Genomic DNA, 22,073 nt, shown 5'->3' with positions numbered 1-22,073 from the left:
CAGCACTTTGGGAGGCCAAGGTAAGTGGAAGGCTTGAGCCTAGGAGTTCAAGACCAGCCTAGACAACATGGCAAAACCCCATCTCTGCAAAAAAAATATTTTTTAAACAATAAATAAATAAATAAAATAAGAGTAGAGTCGTGTTTAATTAAAATACCAACATACCTTTTGCAAAAAAAAAAAAAACCATAGGTGTTGGTGAAATTTTAGAACAAATCAGTAAGTTTTATTCTAAGAATATTATATTGATTGAATTTTTCTTTGTAATCACTAAGTTGCCTCATTAACAAAATGGATACATAAATGCACAGGCATGCCCACATAGATACCCAACAAAAGTTGATTCAATTATATGACAAATATTAGCTTTTACTATTATTATTATATGCCAGTCTCTATTCTGAGTGCTGATGATACAATGATGAAAAAACATAATCTTGATCCTTTTTTTTTTTTTTGAGACAGGGTCTTGTGCTATCACCCAGGCTGGAGTGCAATGGTGCAATCACAACTCATTGTAGCCTTGACCTTCTGGGCCCAAGTGATCCTCCCACTTCAGCCACCTGAGTAGCTGATACTACAGGCACACGCCACCATGTACAGGTAATTTTTGTATTTTTAATAGAGATGAGGTTTCTCCATGTTTCCCAGGCTGGTCTTGAACTCCTAGGCTCAAGCAGTCTGCCCACCGTGGCGTCCAAGAGTGTTGCAAGCATGAGCCACCACACCTGGAGCCTTATTTTTAATTACACAAATTACACAGTCTTATGGGGGAGAAAGACAATTGAATAAAACTCTACAATGCAATATAATTAGTGTTTTAATAGGAAAAAAACAATCAAATTCAGCATAGGATTCAGCACAGTCCTATTCATTTTAATAGGAAGATGACAAACACTGCAGGGCCATTGAACACAGCAGCCTTTTCTAAGATCAGAAATATGAGTAAGATCAGTCACAGGAGCGTATGTGGCAAGTAAGACAGGAAAGGAGGGAGTGGGTGGAGAGCCTCTTCAAAGCAGGAGGAACTGCATATATAAAGTGAAAATGGGCAACAAGAATGTTACTTCTCCATGAGAAGCCAGTTTTTCAGATAGTACTGCTACTTCAGGTGGGTCTGGATCACTTGGTGTATTAGTCCATTTTTACACTGCTATGAAGGAATACCCGAGACTGGGTAATTTATAAAGGAAAGAAGTTTGATTGACTCACAGTTCCACATGGCTCAGGAGGCCTCAGGAAACTAACAATCATGGCAGAAGGTGAAAGAGAAGCACGCTTGGACCTTCTCACATAGCTGCATGAGATAGAACAGTGAGGAGCAAAGGGGGAACAGCCCCTTATAAAACTATCAGATCTCATGAGAACTCACTATCACAAGAACGGCATGGGGGAAACCACCTCCATGATCCCTAGACACATGGGGATTATGGGGATTACAATTCAAGGTGAGATTTGGGTTGGGACACAAAGCCCAACCACATCAACTGGTTTTCAACGTTGAAATCGGAAGTCAGACTTTGGTTTGTATTTTTGTCCAGTTCCTTCAGACTGAATTTTCAGAATAAGAAGCAGTTGTATAACCTAGCCCATTTTATCCCTGAAATAGAAAAATAAATAATAGGAGGAACAAACTCAAAAGGCACCCTAATTTATTTGTCTATAGCACTTATGACTTTGTAATATGCTGTTTACTTTTTTATTTAACCTGCTCATTAAAAATCAGCTCCTTGGGAATGATAGTAGGAGTTTAAAAAAACAAAATTTAGCTCCACAAGGACAAGAACCTTTGTTTTTTTCATTACTGTTATCCCCAGCTCTTCTCACAGTGCCTAACACAGTAGGTACTCAGTAAATATGCTTGAATGCATGAATGATTTACACAAAATACTAATGGCTCTGAGAATTTTATAAAATAATGTTAACAAGAAATTGTATTTCCGTGTCTTTAGGTGTATTTCAAAATGATTATCAGATTTCCATGCTGATCCTTGCAAATTCAAGCACATTAAAGTTAATATAAAATGTTAATTTTTATTTTCTCCAATTCCTGGTGTTTATTCATGGTATTTATTCATCATTCCCTGAAGATCCAGGATGGGTCAGAACAAAACCTCTGTGTCCCTTGATAAACAAGAGCGTAAAAATCATTCATTAATCCAGTTTCATGTCTGGGCTGCAAATTGGTCACTTATACTTTGTCTCACATATATCACAATAAATTCACGTTAACACTTTTCTTCTGATCTACTAGCTTAAATTTAACGTGTTATTACAAGAATTGTCACCACTCATATGCCACAGCTTCTCAACCATTATCATGATGAGTATACTTAGGTAAGCACATTTTCTCTGCCATCACAATTCTGGGGTTCACATTCAGTCTCTAACATAATAGTTTGTGCCTTTGGATGAGTTACTTAGCCTCTCTGTGCCTCACTTTCCTCACTTATAAATTAGCATAATAATATGTATCTCCTAAGATTATTATGAAGATTAAATGAAGAGGATTAAATAAAAATGTTTTAGTATCTGACATATAGTAAGTACTCAATAAGTATAAGCAATTATTATTAACCATAAGTAGCTTATCCTTTATTATAGTAGTTACTGACATCAACATATTTTAAAATGGATGTTAAAGCTTCAAAGGGGTTTTGAGGATTCCTTTGCATTCTTACAAGGAAAAAAAAGGACTCTTCCTGCTATACAGGTTTCTGGGTGTAAAAGATTAATTCAAATGTTGCTCTCACTGTGTCTAGGTTTTTCACAGTAAAGCAACAGCTTTATATAAACTGTCATATTCCTAGAACCAAACCAAATAAAAGAATTGTACCTTTCAAAACCACTCAGAACTGATCTTTAGTGAAAAGATAAACCTCCTAGAAGACACTTGTCCTACTGTCAGTCTGCTTATGTGGAACAGGACTTCTGGGTTCTGACATCTTGTCTGTGCTTAGCAAGGAACAGAGCAGAAGAGACAAAAGCATGCCCTGTTTCTTAGGGCTGAGGACACAGTTTCAGCCAGATGGAGTGGGGAATATTCCTCTGATAACCTTGTTGTTAAAATTTCTGTCTGTTGCTCATAAGCATGGTAGAGTGATATTAATAGATTCCCTTCCTTCCCAATATTTTCTTCTTTCAATTTCATTGCCCATTACTGCACCCCAAACAAGCAGCTAGGCATTCTATGCTCTTTGCTTTCGAAGAAAGAAGTGACAGCAAGAAAAGCACAGAGAACAAAAGCAATCTCTTCCTGGCTTTGGTGTTGCAAAAGGTTTGGCTTTACAGAAACAGATAAGACTCTTGGCATAGCAAAAGATTTGGACAAAACATCTTTTGTAAGATCATGGCTTTCCATTCTCAGAAAAAAAGAAAAGAAAAGAAAGTCCACTTTCTACATTGGGAGAAGACAAGATTATGGATGGTGCACAGGGGAAGGTAAGAGAGGAGGCACTGGCAAGGCAGATTTCCACAGTCCCAGGGACAGGGAGTCTTACCATGGTTCTCGTCACATACCTGGGAAGCCACCAAACTTCTTTTTTTTTTTTTTTTTTTTTTCCAGGAGCATGTGCACTTTATTGAACTCGACTGTAGAAAAGTGTGTGAGGGTAAAGGGCTGATACAGGATTGGCTGGGGGCAGGGCAAGGAATGGAAGCTGGAGTACATGGGAGATAGGTGAGGGGCGGAGCCCCTGGCCCGGGTGATTCCTCTGGATCTACTGATAGACTTGCAGAATCAGTATTGGGATGATGATCAGCAGAATGGTCATGACGATGCCCAAAATCAGGGCCCAGATGTTCAGGCACTTGGCAGTGGAGGCATAGGCTTGGGCCCCGGTCAGGTCGCCAACCATCTTCCTGTCCCTAGACTTGACGGAGTAGGCGAACGCTGTGAAGCCCAGGCAGCAGGAGTTCATGAAGAGGGTGTTGAACAGGGACCAGACGACGTGGTCCGGCACGGAGGTCTCGCTTCGGATGTGGATCACGGTGGATGTCGGGGGCGCAGGGTTGTGGGGCGCCCCCAGCGCAGCTACCTCATGTTCCTCCTTCAGCATCTCATAGTTCGGGGGACGGTGGGTGCTGGCGGGAGTGAAGAAGGTTTGGACAGTGTGGTTCATGGTGTCCAGGGAAGAACGGTCGTGGTGGGGTTGCTGGGATGCTTCTCGGTGGGCCCTTGCCACCAAACTTCTGTAGATGGGTTTGTGAGATAAAGGAGCAGAGGGACGTGTTCCCTGATTCCTGAACTGTCTCAGGAAGGCAATAGGCCCCAGAAAGAGAACATGATTCATGGTGTGGGTAGGTAACTGGGAACTAGACAGGGTCCAGGAGATTTTGTATGCCCTAACCTGAGGTGGAAATAAACAAATATCCCTGTGCACCCATGTTTGGCATGGAAAAGAAAAGGCAGCCTCCACATTTAAAGGGAGCTTGCGGAATGGAACTCAACTCATTCGAGGTTCGTGAGAACTGATAACTGAGTTAAGATCATGAATTTCTCACTGGATGCCTGTGTAGACAGATCACATTGAGAACCAGAGGCTCCCAACCCCCAAATTTGCTGATATATTAGGACTTTTTGAATTTAGACCCAACCCCAAGGGAGAAAAAGGAGGAATACCAGAAATAGACACGGATTATGATATTACCAGACCTTCAAAACAGGCAATTCAAAATTGAATTTCAGAGGAGTTACAGAAAAATAAAGTTGTATTTCATATACACCTAACTTTATTCCTTTACATGGGCATGGTTGTAGATCACTGAGGTCCTTACTAGGATCCCAGACAAATCTGAAGTCACATCCAACCCCTTTGTAAAAGATAAGGAATTAGGAAGGACATCAGAGTTAGAGGAAATTCTAGGATCCTGTCTGTAGAATCAGACCCTGAAACCAAAGACAGAACTCCAAAGAACAAGTTAGCATGTAACTCCTTAAAGAGGAGATGAAATGATTCTGCTCCTTCCAAGAGGAAGCACTGGTGTTGATGAGACAGCAACATATGGGGAGAGATTCCTAACCAAGAATCCCTGCTCTGAACCACATAGAGAAAGAGTTGCTTCGACTACAAGAGTCATAATTTCAGATCAGAATGAGATAGCAACTCTCAGGTTTTGCCTGCTATAAAATTTACAAATATCTAAGGATAACTGTAGGTCTTCTGGGCCAGAACAATGAATGAATGAAAGGCAAATGCCACCAGGGGACAGCAGAGTCTCCACCACTGGCAGAAATCATCGCACAGACAGAAGTGGTGCAGTGGACTTTGTGCCTGAGGACTCCCAACAGGATAAGCTTCTTCATCTAGGAACTGGAAGTGACATGGCAAAAAAAAAATATTGATTATCAGTTCACAATAGCACCAGGTAGACAGGGCTTATGTGCAATAAGGAGCAACAGTAAAATCCTTCTGAAGAGCAGTAAGAGTATCTTCTTCTCTGTAGAGTAATAGGATTAATGTTTACTGTTTTCAGTTGGAGAAGTGTATTTAACCATATTTGACAGAACAAAACCAATGATAGACTTGTTCAAATCCTCACTATTTCTTTTCTTGAAGAAAAAAAAATTACATGGACCTAAAAGTCACTAAAAACCACTTCTACCATCCTAGAAAAATATAGTCTAACAATCCTGATAGGTTTAAATATTTGTTTTAAAATGTCATGGTACATAAAGGGCCCCTGGGCTCCTTCTGACACTAATGCTGGAGTTGTTTCATCCCTGTGTAATTTAGTTTTGATATATCATCATAAAATGGTTTAGGTTTTTATACCTTTTGTAAGATATTCTGTATTTATAGAATGTGAATAGAGGCAAATAAAACTTTTTTTTAGAAAATAAAAACAATAATAAAATTTCCTACAACTCACTTTGCATGGAGTGAGAAAGGTTAGAGAATTAGTGCCAATCTTTTGGCATCTGCATGAACTTCCCTAATTCTGGGCAGAGATGGAAACCAAAAGAAACAGATATGCAAGTAACAGAAGCTGGTGTCTCTGAAAAAGGGCTATGCTAAGTAGAAGAGCTTATATAGAGAGGATCTATTAGGACTTATTGATTGAAAAGGATTTTCAGCAGGGTTGACATGAAAAGATTTGCATGTTTAAGAGAATATTCTGGGCCAGGCGTCATGCCTCATGCCTATAGTCCCAACACTTTGGGAGGCCGAAGTGAGCAGATCACCTGAGGTCAGGAGTTCAAGACCAGCCTGGCCAACGTGACAAAACCCCATCTCTACAAAAAATACAAAAATTAGCAGGGCATGATGGCAGGCACCTGTAATCCCAGCTGCTTGGGAGGCTGAGACAGGAGAATCACTTGGACCCAGGAGGCAGAGGTTGCAGTGAGCTGAGATCACGCCACTGCACTCCAGCCTGGGTAACAGAGCAAGACTCTGTCAAAAAAAAAAAAGACTATTCTGGTTCTAATGGAGAACAAAATGGAGGGGAGCCATAACGGATTTAAAGAAGACACTGAGCAGGTTACTATTGGTGAGAGATGACACCACCTGAATAAAGTGATAGTAAAGATGGATAAAAATGGATGGATGGGAAAGGCATGGGGTGGTAAAATCAACAGTAACAAGTGTTGGACTGGATGTGGGATATGACTATGCAGAATGGAAAAAGGATGACATCTGGCTTCCTGAGATACACAATTGGATGTATGGTGAGGCTGTTTACTGAGATGAGGGACACTGGAAGAAAAAGATAGATTTAAGTGTAATATCATCACTTTGGTCTCAGACATGTTGAGTTCAAGGTAACTGTGAGACAGCAAATAGAGATACTGAGTAGTCAGTTGCATATATAAAGGGAAATGTCTAAGACTGAGACATAAATTTAGGTATCGTTGGTATACAGATGATAATTTAATGAGGAAAGTTGTGATAGTTGGGCAAAGAGAGTAGAGGGTGAATAGAGAAAAGATCCTAGGACAGGGCCTTGAGAAACTGCACTTTTTAAAGGCCAAGAGGAAAGAAGAATGAGTCTGCAATGGAGGCAGACAACAAGAGTAGAAAGACAAGCCAGGAAGAGAATGTGGTATTATGACACTGAAGGAAAAAAGGAATGTTTCAAGGAGAGAGTGATAAACAAGATGACTAACAAATTAAGCAAAAAGAGGACTGATTGATATCCATTGAATGTAGTGGCATGGAGGTAATGAATAACCTTGCCGAGATGTTAAAATGAATAGTATTATATCTCAAATAAAATAACCTGTGAGTTTTCATTTTTCACATTTCTAGTCTTAACATTTCTTCCTAGTAATCTTACTATTGTAATACCCTTAAAATTTACTGAAAATGATGCATACAATTTAAAAGTCCTATAAACCTAAAAATGTCCTCTTAATAATAGAGAGTTTTATTCCATGAGATTCCGGTTATTTGGCAGAATGATTTCTGGGAATTAAAGATACAAACGCAAACATTACTCCATACCTACTGTGTGCCAGATGCTTTCACATATAAGTATCTTCTGTATCCTAATGCCAGTATTAACCATCCTGGATAAGTACTGATTACTAACAGTTTGAATTTCATAACAGCTTGATTTCTTTTTTTTTTTTTTTTTTTTTTTTTTTTTGAGACGGAGTTTCACTCTTGTTACCCAGGCTGGAGTGCAATGGCGCGATCTTGGCTCACTGCAACCTCCGCCCCCTGGGTTCAGGCAATTCTCCTGCCTCAACCTCCTCAGTAGCTGGGATTACAGGCACGCGCCACCATGCCCAGCTAATGTTTTTTTTGTAGTTTTAGTAGAGACGGGGTTTCACCATGTTGACCAGGATGGTCTCGATCTCCTGACCTCGTGATCCACCCGCCTCGGCCTCCCAAAGTGCTGGGATTACAGGCTTGAGCCACCGCGCCCAGCCAACAGCTTGATTTCTAACAGTTTGAATTTGATTGGTAATAGTTTGAATTTCAGAGAAAATGGATGGGTGCATAGGAATTTCTGAGTCCTCTTTCCAATATCACATCCCACCAAAGTTGGTATATCCCAACATGAACTCTCATCTATACCCCACACTCAAATTACCTTCTCCTGTTTCCTTCTCTATTTTTATCAAAGGTAACTTGATCTAGAAACCCTTAAGATGTCAATCTACTTCTGCACACAGTAGACCTCAGGAACGTTCACTGTCACAGTCTGTCAATTCTCCTTGTATAATGTCTCTCAAATGTATCTCCCTTCTGTTCAGGAAATTTCGTAGATAAACAAAATAGTCTTAACGGTTTTCCATCCCTATGGTTTCTCTACATTATAAGAGAAACATTAAATAATATAATGGGCAGCATTCTTGGTAATATCAAATCACAGAATTACTCCTCCCTAAGGTATTTTCTTGTATTAACCATCAAAAACAAACAAATGAATATATTATTTTTACAGGTGGCCAAATAGTACTGTCTAGTTGTATAGATTTCTAGAATTCAAATTTGAAGGCTGAATAAGTTTAGTGAAGCCACAGGGCTTAATGGTTGTCAGGTTCCTTATACGATTCTCCCTGACTTTTACCTGTATCAGTTGAGCCTTGTTTTTTTTCTTTTTTTTTTTGAGATGGAGTCTTGCTCTGTTACCCAGCCTGGAGTGCAGTGGCACAATCTTGGCTCACTGAAATCTCCATCTCCTGGGTTCAAACAATTCTCCCACCTCAGCCTCCTGAGTAGGTGGGATTACAGGTGCATGCCACCACATCTGGCTAATTTTTGTATTTTTAGTAGAAATGGAGTTTCACCTTGTTGGCCAGGCTGGTCTCGAACTCCTGACTCAGTGATCTGCCTGCCTCAGCCTCTGAAAGTGCTGGGATTACAGGCATAAGCCTGTATCTTATGTCATAATTTAGTTCACTAGTGACAATAAGAAATTCAGGATTTCTATGCTGTCAACGAAAGAGTCATTTATGTGCCCTGGATACTAGTGAGCAGCAAAAAAAAAAAAAAAAAAAAAAAAAAGAGTTTGTATTGTTGCCCACTGAAAGGAATATCTCACTTTACTAAGAAGGAGCATTTCATTGAGGGTTATGACATTTCTCAAATTGCAGCAACGGATGTGTTTAAATTGTGGAACTCTGTTGGAGCTTCAGAAATCTGTGCAAACCATCATTAAGAAAAAAAGTTGACCACCATTTCATAACATGTATGTGTATCAAAACACCATATCATACACCACAAATATATAAAAGTTTTATTTGTCAATTTAAAAAAGTAGACCTTGGCTACTAAAACTGTGAGGTGGGAAAATACAGCATACGTGCTCAAGTGGCGCTATCAAAAAGGTATGAAAAAGTTATTCCTCCCCTCCTTCTAAGCATAAACAAAATGCTATGTAAACAAAAATTGGGAATTACAGCTTGTTGCTTTTTTTTTTTTTTTTTTTTTTTTTTTTTACATAAGTGCAATTATTTATCCTGCGATATGTTTTTCTCACTACTATACGATGGACACACATCCAGTTCAACTAACACAGCCATTTGTTTTTAATAGATGGGATAGTTTCATTGCAGGAATGTACCAATGTCATTCAACTATTTCTTTCCAGGTGGACCTTTAGTTTGGTTTAAGTTTTTGAAAGTACAAATAAAGCTAAAATAAACATTTCATATATATAAAAAGCAAAAACATACTTGTGAGGCTGGTATTATGCTCCCATTTCACAAAGGAGGAAAGAAGTTACCCCATAGCCAAATTGTCACAGCTACTCTTATTTCTACAGCAGACTGTAAAATATGCCCTTTTAGGTCCCTAAAAGCATTAATCTAACAGTCTGTCTAAATGTTTGGGGACATCTGTCAAAAATGACAATTTTGTTTTGATCATTAGTGATATGAGCTGTTGCTCCTGAGAAAAATTAGCCAACAGGGTCAATTACTTGAACATTTCCTTAAAAGTGATCATGGGACCATATTGTTGGAAGGAGGCTACATGTTCAGCGCTCTCTCTCTCTCTCTCTCTCTCACACACACACACACACACACACACACACCCCATTTAAGCTTAAAATGGGCAATTTAGATCATAATTATGTGTTATGAAATTAATTTCAAATTTGATTTTGGAAAGAATTCCTCTATAGTCTAATTCTTGAGATATGCTGGATAAAGAATTTCTACACTCTTCATTTGATTTACTTTTATATTAAATTAAAATATCCAAATATTAAAATATAGTAACAATATTTGCTGATGTAATTTCATTAGGATGTAATATATCTACTGCGAAAAATCCGTCCTTATTCAGCAGATATTATTGAGTACCTAATACATGTTGGGCTGCACACATAGTTTTAACAGTGAAAAACAGTTTTGTTGCTTTGGAGTAGTTCACTGTTTACTGAAAAAGAGCATTATAAAATGTGTTATAAATGGAGGTAGCATTAAGAATTGGCCAGGTGCGATGGCTCACACCTGTAATCCCAGCACTTTGGGAGTCTGAGGTAGGCAGATGACGAGGTCAGGAGTTTGAGGCCAGCCTGGCCAATATGGTGAAACCCCATCTCTACTAAAAATACAAAAATTAGCCAGGTGTGGTGGCACGCGCCTGTAGTCCCACCTACTTGGGAGGCTGAGGCAGAAGAACTGCTTGAACCCGGCAGACAAAGGTTATAGTGAGTTGAGATCGCACCCATGCACTCCAGCCTGGGGGACAGAGCAAGACTCCATCTCAAAAAAAAAGAATCATGGGAGAAAAATTGGTGATCCAACTTTGGAGGGATCTAACTATTTATAGGAGGTGTGCTATTTGATCTAAATGTTCTTAAATGTTGGAAAATACTAAGCTACCAAATTAGAGTCTAGAGGGACACATGCTAACATCATATATGTAACATGGCCTAAAAACTGTTTATATTAGTCCATTCTCACGCAGCTAATATAAACATCCCTGACACTGCGTAATTTATAAAGGAAAGAGGTTTGGCCAGGCTCACACCTATAATATCAGCACTTTAGGGGGCCGAGGTGGGTGGATCACTTGAGACCAGGAGTTCAAGACCAGCCTGGCCAGCATGGTAAAACCCCATCTCTACCAAAAATGCAAAAAATTAGCCAGGTGTAGTGATGCATGCCTATAGTCCCAGCTACTCGGGAGGTTGAGGTGGGAAAATATCTTGAGCCCAGGAGTTTAAGGCTGTAGTGACCTATGACTGTGACACTGAACCCCAGCCTGGGCAACAGAGTGAGACTCTGTCTCCAAAAAAAAAAAAAAAAAGAGGAAAGAGGTTTAATTGACTCACAGTTCAGCATGGTTGGGGAGGCCTCAGGAAACTTACAATTATGGCAGAAGGAGAAGCAAACACATCCTTCTTCACATGGCGGCAGCAAGGAGAAGTATGAGTGCCCAGCTAAGGGGGAAGCCCCTTATAAAACCTTCAGATCCTGTGAGAACTAACTCACTATCATGAGAACAGGATGGGTGAAACCACCTCCATGATTCAATTCTCTCCACTTGGTCCCTCCCACCACACGTGGGGATTATGAAAACTCAAGATAAGATCTGGGTGGCGACACACACAAACTGTATCACTATTTATGTCTAAGAAATTAAAAACTGATAAAAGCAGTGAAGCTGTTATTACCAAAGTGTACAGGAGAACAAAATAGAATGTTAATAATGGAATATCTGATAAAAGTGAGAAACCTATATGCATAGCTGATTGAAAAAAAAGCTAGAACAGCTTGATGGCCTAAATACATATAAGTCAAATGGAAAAAGAAGTCAGGTATGGTGGTATATACCTGTAGTTCCAGCTATTCAGGAGGCTGAGGCGGGATCACTTGAGGCCAGGAGTTCAAGGCTGCAGTGCACTGTGAAAGCACTTGTGAGTAGCCACTCACTCCAGCCTGGGCAACATAGTGAGACCTGTCAGAAGGAAGGACAGGAGGGAGAGAGGGAAAGAAAGAGAAAGAAATAAAAGAAAGAACAGAAGGAACGAAGGAGGGAGGGAGGAGGGAGGGAGGGAGGAACAGAAGGAAGGAAGGAAGGGAGGGAGGGAGAGACGGCACGGTGGCTGACACCTGTAATACTGCACCTTGGGAGGCAGAGGTGGGTAAATCACTTGAGGTCAAGAGTTCAAGACCAGCCTAGCCAACATGGTGAAAACCCGTCTCTACTAAAAATACAAAAATTAGCCCGGCATGGTGGTGTGTGCCTGTAGTCACAGCTACCCAGGAGCCTGAGGCAGGAAAATTCCTTGAACCTGGGAGGTAGAGGTTGCAGCGAGCCAAGATTGCGCCACTGCACTCCAGCCTGGGCAACAGAGCAAAACTCCATCTCAAAAAGAAGAAAAAAGAAAGAAAACACAAACGGAAATAAATTCTCCATTTTTTTCTCAATTTATTCAGATTTGCTCAAAGTTCAGGACTATAAACAAAACCCAACCATATACAAATAAATCTATCTAAAATATGTTCAATATTTTCATTCATTTTTCAAAATCTAGTAATGTTTGAGAGAAGTTTAAATGACACCTATTATCTATCAAACCTTCAATGGCTCAAAGACTAAATCATGAGAAATTTTCATTTACATATGAAAAATTTTACTTCCAGTCATATTCGTTGCATATAAGTCAATTTTTTTTAATTACTAGATTTTTTTTTTTTTTTGAGACAGAATCTCACTCTGTCACCAGGTGCCAGGCTGGAGTGCAGTGGCGCAACCTCGGCTCACTGCAGCCTCCGCCTCCTGGGTTCAAGCAATTCTCCTGCCTCAGCCTCCCGAGTAGCTGGGACCACAGGCGCGCGCCACCACGCCCAGCTAATTTTTTTGTATTTTTAGTAGAGACGGGGTTTCACCATGTTGGCCAGGATGGTCTCGATCTCTTGACCTCGTGATCCGACCACCTCGGCCTCCCAAAGTGCTGGGATTACAGGCGTGAGCCACCACGCCCGGCCCACTAGATATTTTAATACCTTCATTAGAGATGTAAATGATAAAGGACCAGATTGTAGGACTTTATGGGCCCCCCAAAAAAATGCCCTCATAACATGAACTAAGACAAATTGTTTAAAATTACTTATGCATCATAATTTTTTTGAGACAGGGTCTCTGTCACTGAGGCTGGAGTGCAATGGTAGGATCATAACTGACTGCAGCCTCAAACTCCAAGGCTCATGTGATCCTGCTCTTTCAGCCTCCCAAAGTGCTAGGATTGCAGGTGTGAGCCACTGCATCTGGCCTAGTATTTAAATTTTTAAACAGCTAATTTTTTTAAGTCTCTGGATTTTTTTTTTTTTTTTTGCAATGTTAATTCACTTTACTTTTCTTGTATAAAAACGCTGTGTTGTAGCCACAGCTGGAGCTTGGGTCCTCTGCACAGAGACTCTGGTGTGGGTCTTGACGAGGTGGTCAATGAATTCCTGATAGGAAGACTTGGTGAATAGAGTCTCCTTCCAGACATCAGGGGTCAGGTAGCTGTAAGTCTTTGAGATGGCATCAAAGGTGGCCTTGGCGAAGTTGCCCAAGGTGGCAGTGCAGCCCCCAGCTGAGGTGCAGCAGTCATCGATACCAGCCATCATGAGCAGCTTCTTGGGCACAGGTGCTGAGATGATCCCAGTGCCCCTGGGCATGGGGATGAGGTGCACCAGCACAGAGCCACAGCTGCCTGTCACCTTGCAAGGGACGGTGTGGGGCTTGCCAATCTTGTTCCCCAAGTAGCCTCTGCGCACCGGGACAATGGAGAGCTTGGCCAGGATGATGGCTCCACGGATGGCAGTGGCCACCTCCTTGGAACACTTAACACCCAGACCGACGTGACCATTGTAGTCCCCAATAGCAACAAACGCGTTGAACCTGGTGCGCTGGCCAGCACGGGTCTGCTTCTGCAAGGGCATAATCTTCAAAACCTCATTCTTGAGAGAGGCCCCCAGGAAAAAGTCAATGATCTCAGATTCCTTGATGGGCAGAGAGAAGAGATAGATCTCCCCCAGAGATTTAATCTTCATGTCTTTGACCAGGTGGCCCAGCTTGGTGACAGGCATCCACTCCTTATGCTCGGCTTTGCCTCCGTGAGCTCCTCGGCCTCCGCCCGGGCCCCGTCCACGGCGGTGACCCCCGCCCGGATGCCACTGCTGAAAACTCCGCGGAAGCCACCGCAGTTCCCCATCCCGGGGCCCACGGGGGCCTCTGCCCACCCACCCCCACTCCCCGATCCCCCCCTCCCCCGCATCATCCACCATTTGGTGTTTTATCGGAGAAGAAGCTCTCCGGATATCTGTTTTAGGGGAAGATAATTGTTATCATTAAGTGAACATTTCAAATAAGTGTTATCATTTATTGCATGCTTACTCTGTGTCATGAGTGTTCTATATATTTTATAGATGTTTTATTTTATTTTATTTATGTACTTATTTTTTAGAGACAGTGTCTCACTTTGTCACCCAGGCTGAAGAAGTATAGCGTAGACCTCCTAGGCTCAAGTAATCCTCCTGCCTCAGTCTCCTGCATAGCTGGGGCTACAGGCATGTTCCCCAATGCCTGGCTAATATTTAAATTTTTTTCAGAGATGGGGGGCTCTCACCTTGGGAGTTGCTCAGGCTGATCCTGAACTCCTGAACTCAAGCGATCCTCCTGCCTCAGCCTCTCAAAATGGCATGAACCACTGTGCTCAGCCCATTTTATTTTTTAAAAAGTTACACATTCACAAGTACAATCAAAAGTTGAAAAGGAATACACAGTGAAAAATTTTTTGGCCACCCAACTACCCAAATTCGAGAAGTTTAGTGCTACCATTTTCTGTGATTACACAGCAAACATGTCTATGTATATGTATCACCTACTTGCCTCTCATTTTTGCACTGTTTTATACTTTGTTTCTTCCAGTTAACACTATATCTTGACAATATCCCATGTCATCACATAAATATTTCCTCATTCTTTTTTCTGGTGTGGTTCAAGTTGAGTGTCATAGTCTATTTAGTGTTGTTATAAAGAAAAATCTGAAGCTGAGTAATTTATTTTATTTAATTTTTTTTTCTTTTGAGACAAGGTCACTCAAGCTGGAGTGCAGTGGCATGATCAGGGATCACTGCAGCCTCTACCTCCCAGGATCAAGCAGTCCTTCTGTCTCAGGCTCCCTTGTAGCTGGGACCATGGGCATGTATCATAGTAGTAGCTAATTTCTTTATTTTTCATTTTTTGTGGAGACAGGGTCTCACTTTGTTGCCTAGGCTCATCTTGAACTCCTGGGCTCAAGGACCCACCTGCCTTGGCCCCTCAAAATGCTAGTATTATAGGCATGAGCCACCGTGCCTAGAGGCTGGGTAATTTACAAAGAAAAAAAAGGTTGGCCGGGCGCGGTGGCTCACGCCTGTAATCCCAGCACTTTGGGAGGCCGAGGCGGGTGGATCACGAGGTCAAGAGATCAAGACCACCCTGGTCAACATGGTGAAACCCCGTCTCTACTAAAACTACAAAAAATTAGCTGGGCATGGTGGCGCGTGCCTGTAATCCCAGCTTCTCAGGAGGCTGAGGCAGGAGAATTGCCTGAACCCAAGAGGCGGAGGTTGCGGTGAGCCGAGATCGCACCATTGCACTCCAGCCTGGGTAACAAGAGTGAAACTCCGTCTCAAAAAAAAAAAAAAAAAAAAAAAAGGGTTTATTTGGCTCATGATTCTGGTGTCTGAAAAAGTTCATGATTGTGAATCTGCATCTGGTAAGGGCCACGGGCTGCTTCCACTCATAGATAATGGGAAGGGGAGCCGACATGTGCAGAGATTAACAGAGAAAGAGGAGGTGCCCGGCCCTTTTTAACAACCAGCTGTTGTGGGAACCAAGAGAGTAAAAATTCATTCACTCCTCCCCCTGGGAAGTTGGGGGGATTAATCCATTCATGAGGGATCCACTGCCAGGCCCAAACACCTTGCATTAGGCCCCATCTCTAACACTGGGAATCAAATGTCAATATGGGGTTTAGTGGAATAAACTTCCAAACCACAGCACTGAGTATCTCTAAGCCAAAAATCTGAAATCTGAAATGCTCCTAAATTCAAAACTTTTTGAGGGCTCACATACCACAAGTGGAAAATTCCATGCCTGCCCCATGTGACAAGTTGCAGTCAAAACACAGTCAAAACTTTGTTTCATGCACAGAACTGTTAAAAATATTGTATAAAATTACCTTCAGGCTATCCGTATAAAGCATACATGAAATATAAATGAATTTTGTGTTTAGACTTGAGTCCCAAGATATCTCATCATGTATATGCAAATATTCCAAAATTCAAAAATATTCAGATCTGAAACATGTCTGTTCCCAAGAATTTTGGATAAGGGATTCTCAACCTGTAGTTGATTGCATAAGTCCATCAAAACAGCCCTTATAAATGGAGATTGAGGTTGTTTCCATGCCTTCTCTACCATAACAGTATTACAATAAATATCCACATATAGGTATCAATTCACTCATCTGTTCAAGAAATTCTAGCAAGAGAAATTGCTGGTTATAAAGTATGTATGTGAGCCAAGTACAGAGGCGCAAGCCTATAATCCTAACACTTTGGGAGGCTGAGGTGGGCAGACCTCTTGAAACCAGGAGTTCAAGATAAGCCTGGGCAACATGGCAAAACCCTGTCTCTATATAAAATACAAAAATTAGCGGGCGTGATGGCACATGCCTGTAGTCCCAGCTATGGGGGAGGTCGAGATGGGAGGATCACTTGAGCCCGGGAGGTCAAGGTTCCAACGAGCCGTGCCTCTGCACTGCACCCTGGGCAACAGAGTGAGACGCTGTTTCATAAATAAATTAATTAATTAAATCAAAAAATAAAGTATGTGGTAATTTTTGATAAATATTACCAACTGTCTTAGGTAATGGCTACACTAATTTATACTCCCCTAAGCAATGTATGAGAGTACCTATCTCCACCAGACTCATACCAACAAATGTATTTTTAAGGTTTTTGATCTTTGCTAATAGCATTCAGTGCAAATGCCTTAGCACTGATGCTCTAAATAGATATTGTCACTAATCTCTATAATAGTAAGTACTATTATTATGATTTTACATATGAAAAAAATTAAGGCTTACAGAGGTTAGGTAACTAGCTAAAATCATTCACAGAAAAGTAAAGAATCCAGATTGCACTCCTGTTTGTGTCTTAAAAGAACTGCTAAACACTAAGTATTTCCATTAAGAAATACAGTCAAATAGCCTCAAAATGTAAGTTGAATTTCTTATAATTACTGTAAGGCTGGCTGCCTCGCAGAGCGTTAAAGGGACACATCCATCTCCCTCCGCACCTGATAACTACATCATCACCCAAGCTCATTATCTGGCCTCGCCACATGGCTTCCCCGTACCCGCCTCTGCATACCAGACCCAAGCCCACATTCAGCACTAAATTATGCATCCAATCCCCAGCCCGCTATTGAAAAACCCTGCAGAAAAATTTTAAAGAAGCCCCATCAGACCCTGCCTGGTAGCAGTCTGCTCTGTATGCCCCTGGAAGGCCCACTTACCCAAGGTCCCGCCCGCCTACCCATGACCACTAGCTCCAGGTATTTCCTGCTTCTTAATAGCCAATAAGATTGCCCTCACTTTGTTTCCCCAACAATCAATCAAAGCCCACTTACCCAAAGTCCCACTCTACCAATGGCAACTAGTTCCAGGTGTTTCCTGCTTCCTGACAGCCAATAAAATTGCCTTCACTTTGTTTCCCCAATAGCCAATCAGTCACCTTCCCTCCCCATAAAACCCCATGACCTGAACAACCCGGCGCAACTTCTTTGTCCCCTCCCTGGACCACAGAACCCCTCCCGGGAACTGAATAAATTAGCTTCTCATTTTCTTATACTTGCCTCAGTTTCCTCATTTTACCTCAGCAATAAATCTTACAATTACTTTTAATGATTCAAAACTATTTCAGGTAGTTCAGCAAGATTTTACAGCCTCTTCATGTCCTTATCAGTATTATTACCACTGAAAAATAGATGTGTGTCCTCATTTAAAAAGCAGCCTAGTAGATAGATGCCAGGTGAGCTGCCTATAATGGTCTCATATGATATCACCAATTTGAAAATTCTATTCCATCCCCCAAAGCTTCAGCCCTCATTCTCCACACTCAGTGGCTCTGTCTGTTAGTTAAGCACAGATGGATAAAATGATACAATTTAAGTAAAACTTCGTTAAGCCTAGAATGCTGAAATCACAACCTTCTGAAAATCTAAAAGATAATATGAGGATTGCAAGATGATTATCCACAGTTCAAGATGATTTGCAAATATTAAGGTGTGATCTTCATCCAATGGAGATAGCACCAGTCTGCAAAACAAACAACCAAAAACTATGAGACTATTCTTTGCCACCCTTTGACAATATTGGAGAGAATGTGCGTGGGATGGAGAACTAATTATATCAGAATCATGTGCTCACAACATCTCAAGCTACAATTTGGAGACATTATCCATGCATTTTCTGGGTGTGGGCTTCCAGCTCTTTACAGGTTTGACTTGTTTGCAGCTCTCAGTGGCATGCAGAAGGGCTCTGCCAGAACAGGTTTCACAAAGAGAAAATGCTGGTACCTCAACTTCAGCTCACAACCACTAAATTCTGCCTTTCATTCTGCATTTCATGTCAATGGAGAAAACAGTGGAGTATCCAATAAATGGTATGACGACAAATGGGCGGCCATATGGGAAAAAAATTGAAGTTAGAAGCCTGTTTCACACCTTGTACTAAAATGAATTCCAGATAGATAAAAAGATATAAATATGTTTAAAAGCTCGATGGAAAAAAAAATATATATATATATATGTCTCAGGTGGGAGAGGACTTTTAAAGTATAATACTCAGAACACATAAAAGAAAATATGAATAAATTAGACTTCCAATTAAATTCTGCATAGAAAAACCTACCATAAATAAAGTCAAAGACAAATGACAAACTAGGAAAATTTTATTCCAAATCGTATCACAGACCAAGTGCTTATTTCCCTAATGTACAAAGAGCTTCTACAAATAAGAGAAACACCAATATCCTTAGAAAAGTGAGCCTGGGATATGAGTTTACAGTTTTCAGACATGGAAATACAAACAGCTCTCAAACTCCCTCAGAAGGATTGCTAATTAAAACTACATGGTGACTGTCAAAAATTCAACAGTTAGTAGCTTCAATTGGTCAATCTATGGGGGAAACTTACATGCTCGTACATTAATGAGCATGGTAATGGTAATTTGGCAATACTTATCAAAACACAAATGCTGGCAAAGAATGGGAAGACTGAGAAAAGAATAAAAATTAAAATAAAACAGAAACACAAATGCTATGCGTATCGATGCCTCACTTGTACTTTTAGGGGGAATGTAGTTTTAAAGAGGGTGGCTGGGAAAGGACAAACCCCGAAGGAAGTGAGGAAGGTTCAGGGAAGGACAGCCCAAGCAGAACACCAAATACTAAGGCCTGAGTTGAGAACAGCGCACAGCCTGTGCTAGAAACAAGAGTAGTTGGAGTGGCATAAGTGAAGAAGGAGAATATTGGCAAGTATGTCAGGGAAATATTAGTAGGGCAGGACATGGAAGGTCTACTAAGTCATTTTAAAGGCTTTGGCTTTTACTCTAAGCAGATAGAAAATCACTGGGGCATTTTGAGCAGAGGAGCGACCTCGGGTAACCTACATTTGTAAAAGAGCGCTTTACGGCTGTGATAAGAGCAAAGGAGAGAGCAATTAGGAGGCTTTGGTATGAGGCAAGAGGTGGCAGTGGACTGAATCAAGATGACAGTAGTAGAGGTGGTAAGAAAGGATCAGATTTAGGGTAGGTTTTGAAAGCAGAGTCACCTGAATTTGCTGACAGATTGGATATAGGTCGAGAGAAAAAAAGAGTCTAGAATGACTGTAAGATTTTTGGCCTGAAAAACTGGAAAGACAGAGTTGCCACTAGCTGAAATGAAGCAAACTACAAGACGAGCAGATTTGGAAGGAAGTCAGGTATTAAATGATTAATGTGATCAATCTGAGACACTTGTTAGACATTCGAGTGGATATATCAAAGAAATGGTTTGGTTATATGAATTCTGAATTCTTGGGTGAGAGCCAGGCTGAAGCTACATATTAAGAAGTCAGCCTGTATGGGGGCCAGGCATGGTGGCTCATGCCTGTAATCCCAGCACTTTGGGAGGCAGGAGTTCGTGACCAGCCAGGGAAACATGACAAAACCCCATCTCTACAAAAAATACAAAAATTAGTCAGGTGTGGTGGCACTCACCTGTGGTCCCAGCTACTTGGGAGGCTGAGGTGGGAGGATCATCTGAGTTTGGGAAGTTGAAGCTGCAGTGAGTCCCGCAATCATGCCACTGCACTCCAGCCTGGGTGACAGAGTGAGACCCTGTCTTGAAACAGCAACAACAACAAAACGCCAGAATCGGAGTTCAGCATGTATAAATAGTTATGAAAGCCTGAGAAGTACATGATGAGGTCACCATGGAGTCAATGCAGATGGAGAGGAAAAGAGAATAAAAACTAATCTGAGAGCGTGCCACCATTTAGTGGTAGGACTCATAATGAGGAGCCGGCAGGAAAAGAGATTGACAGGGAGCAAAAAATGAGGTAAAAGTAAAACAACAAAGTGTGGTGGACTATAAGTCTAACAATAATGAAACCCACCAATGTGGAGAAAGTGATCAATAGTGTCAAATACTGCTGTTGGATTGAGGAAGACGAGGGTTGAGAACAGACCATTAGATTTAGCAGCATGGGTCACTAACAAACTTGAAAACGCACATAGCTTTACAGAAAGCAGTAGTCGAGGCTGCAGGAATAGAAAGATGGTATCTTTCCTCCCCATCATAAGGGTCACAACTGACATTCCTATAAGGAAACACAGGTTAACAGGAGGAAAACATAACAGATTTATAGAATCAAAGTTTTACATGACACAAGAGCCTTCAGAAATGAAGCCCTAAAGACCTGGGAAAACTATTTTCATGTGTAGATTCAACAAAGAATGGACAGCCATGTAGAAATGTGATTAGACCAAAGTGTATACTCTAATAGTAACAGACTAAGAGGGGATATCGAGTGAGGGCTGTCTGTTCAGATTCTTCTTGGCCTCTCTGCATAATGTTTCTTCCTCTTGGTGTGGGGCAGGACCCCTCTGGAGCAAGAATCTTCCAGGAAGGAGAGAGAAGGAGGAAGGGAGCGAGTAACCTTTCTAGGTGTTATGGCTTGCGTTTGGGGACAGGAGTTCTCATTTCTGTCAACCACTTTGGGGAAGAGAATTCTGGTTTCCATGACTTGCTTTTGGGGAGCAACTGGGGTGAGAGACTGGAGAACAGAAGAATGTCAGAAGGCCTTGCTTCTGAGGCCTTCAAATCTCCTTTTGTTCAAAATACATAGCATGACAAAATGCCATACTTCGGGGGTATCCTGTTCTGAGTCCCCACATGGTAAAAGCATGACAGGAATGAAGTCAAGAGAGGAGGGAATCAAGTGTCTAGATATAACTACCAATTCACAGGAAATATAGAAGAAAGATGAACATGTTAAACAAAACCATGAGGCTGCAAGCAGCCAAATCCAGAATGTGGGAACTTCTACAGGAAAAATGATCTGTTTTTTTTTTTTAAACAAATCATATAAATGGCATGAAAACATGGGGGAGGAATACTGTTAGAGATGACAAAAGACAACAAACGTAGTAGCCAAACACAATGTGTTTAAAGGCTGATTTTAGCAAATCTACATAAAAAAGAAGCTTTTGAAACAATCTAGAAAATTTAAAACCTAGTTGTATATTTATTTATTATTTTATCATTTTTTATTTTTCCCATTTATTTATTTTATTGCATTTTAGGTTTTGGGGTACATGTGAAGAGTATGCAAGATTGTTGCATAGGTACACACGTGGCAGTGTGATTTGCTGCCTTCCTCCCCATCACCTACATCTGGCATCTGTCCCCCTGCTATCTCTCCCCAGCTTCCCACCCCCCACCGTCCCTCCCCTATTTCCCCCCAACTGACCCCAGTGTGTAGTGCTCCCCTCCCTGTGTCCATGTGTTCTCATTGTTCAACACCCGCCTATGAGTGGGAACATGCGGTGTTTGATTGTATGTTTATTTAGATTTGTTAGATATGATA

The 22,073-nt window shown here is 41.2% G+C and overlaps 1 protein-coding gene, 1 long non-coding RNA gene and 1 pseudogene across 2 annotated transcripts; all 3 read right to left on the bottom strand.

Annotated features, from left to right (window-relative positions):
- Nucleotides 1-802: 802 nt before the first annotated feature.
- On the bottom strand, nucleotides 803-8,219 carry LOC116530479. The gene is made up of 2 exons (XR_004260021.1): nucleotides 8,041-8,219; nucleotides 803-1,600 (listed from the first exon to the last, which is right to left on the bottom strand). It is a non-coding gene; the product is annotated as an uncharacterized LOC116530479 (long non-coding RNA).
- Nucleotides 3,540-4,172, bottom strand: LOC116530477 (interferon-induced transmembrane protein 3). Its single transcript, XM_032248561.1, has one exon. The coding sequence runs from the start codon at nucleotides 4,119-4,121 to the stop codon at nucleotides 3,720-3,722; it is 402 nt and encodes a 133-aa protein (XP_032104452.1). The 5' UTR covers nucleotides 4,122-4,172; the 3' UTR covers nucleotides 3,540-3,719.
- A 5,005-nt stretch (nucleotides 8,220-13,224) lies between the features above and the next one.
- LOC116530556 lies at nucleotides 13,225-14,109 on the bottom strand (annotated as a pseudogene).
- Between the last annotated feature and the right edge of the window lie 7,964 nt (nucleotides 14,110-22,073).

Source organism: Sapajus apella, unplaced genomic scaffold (assembly GCF_009761245.1).
Source record: "Sapajus apella isolate SASKATOON/1434 unplaced genomic scaffold, GSC_monkey_1.0 scaffold67, whole genome shotgun sequence".
Lineage (NCBI taxonomy): Eukaryota > Metazoa > Chordata > Mammalia > Primates > Cebidae > Sapajus > Sapajus apella.
This window is presented reverse-complemented; position numbering and strand designations above follow the sequence as displayed.

Excerpts from the sequence above, each read along its gene's own strand:
- LOC116530477 (XM_032248561.1), bottom strand. The coding sequence starts at position 4,121 with ATGAACCACACTGTCCAAACCTTCTTCACTCCCGCCAGCACCCACCGT.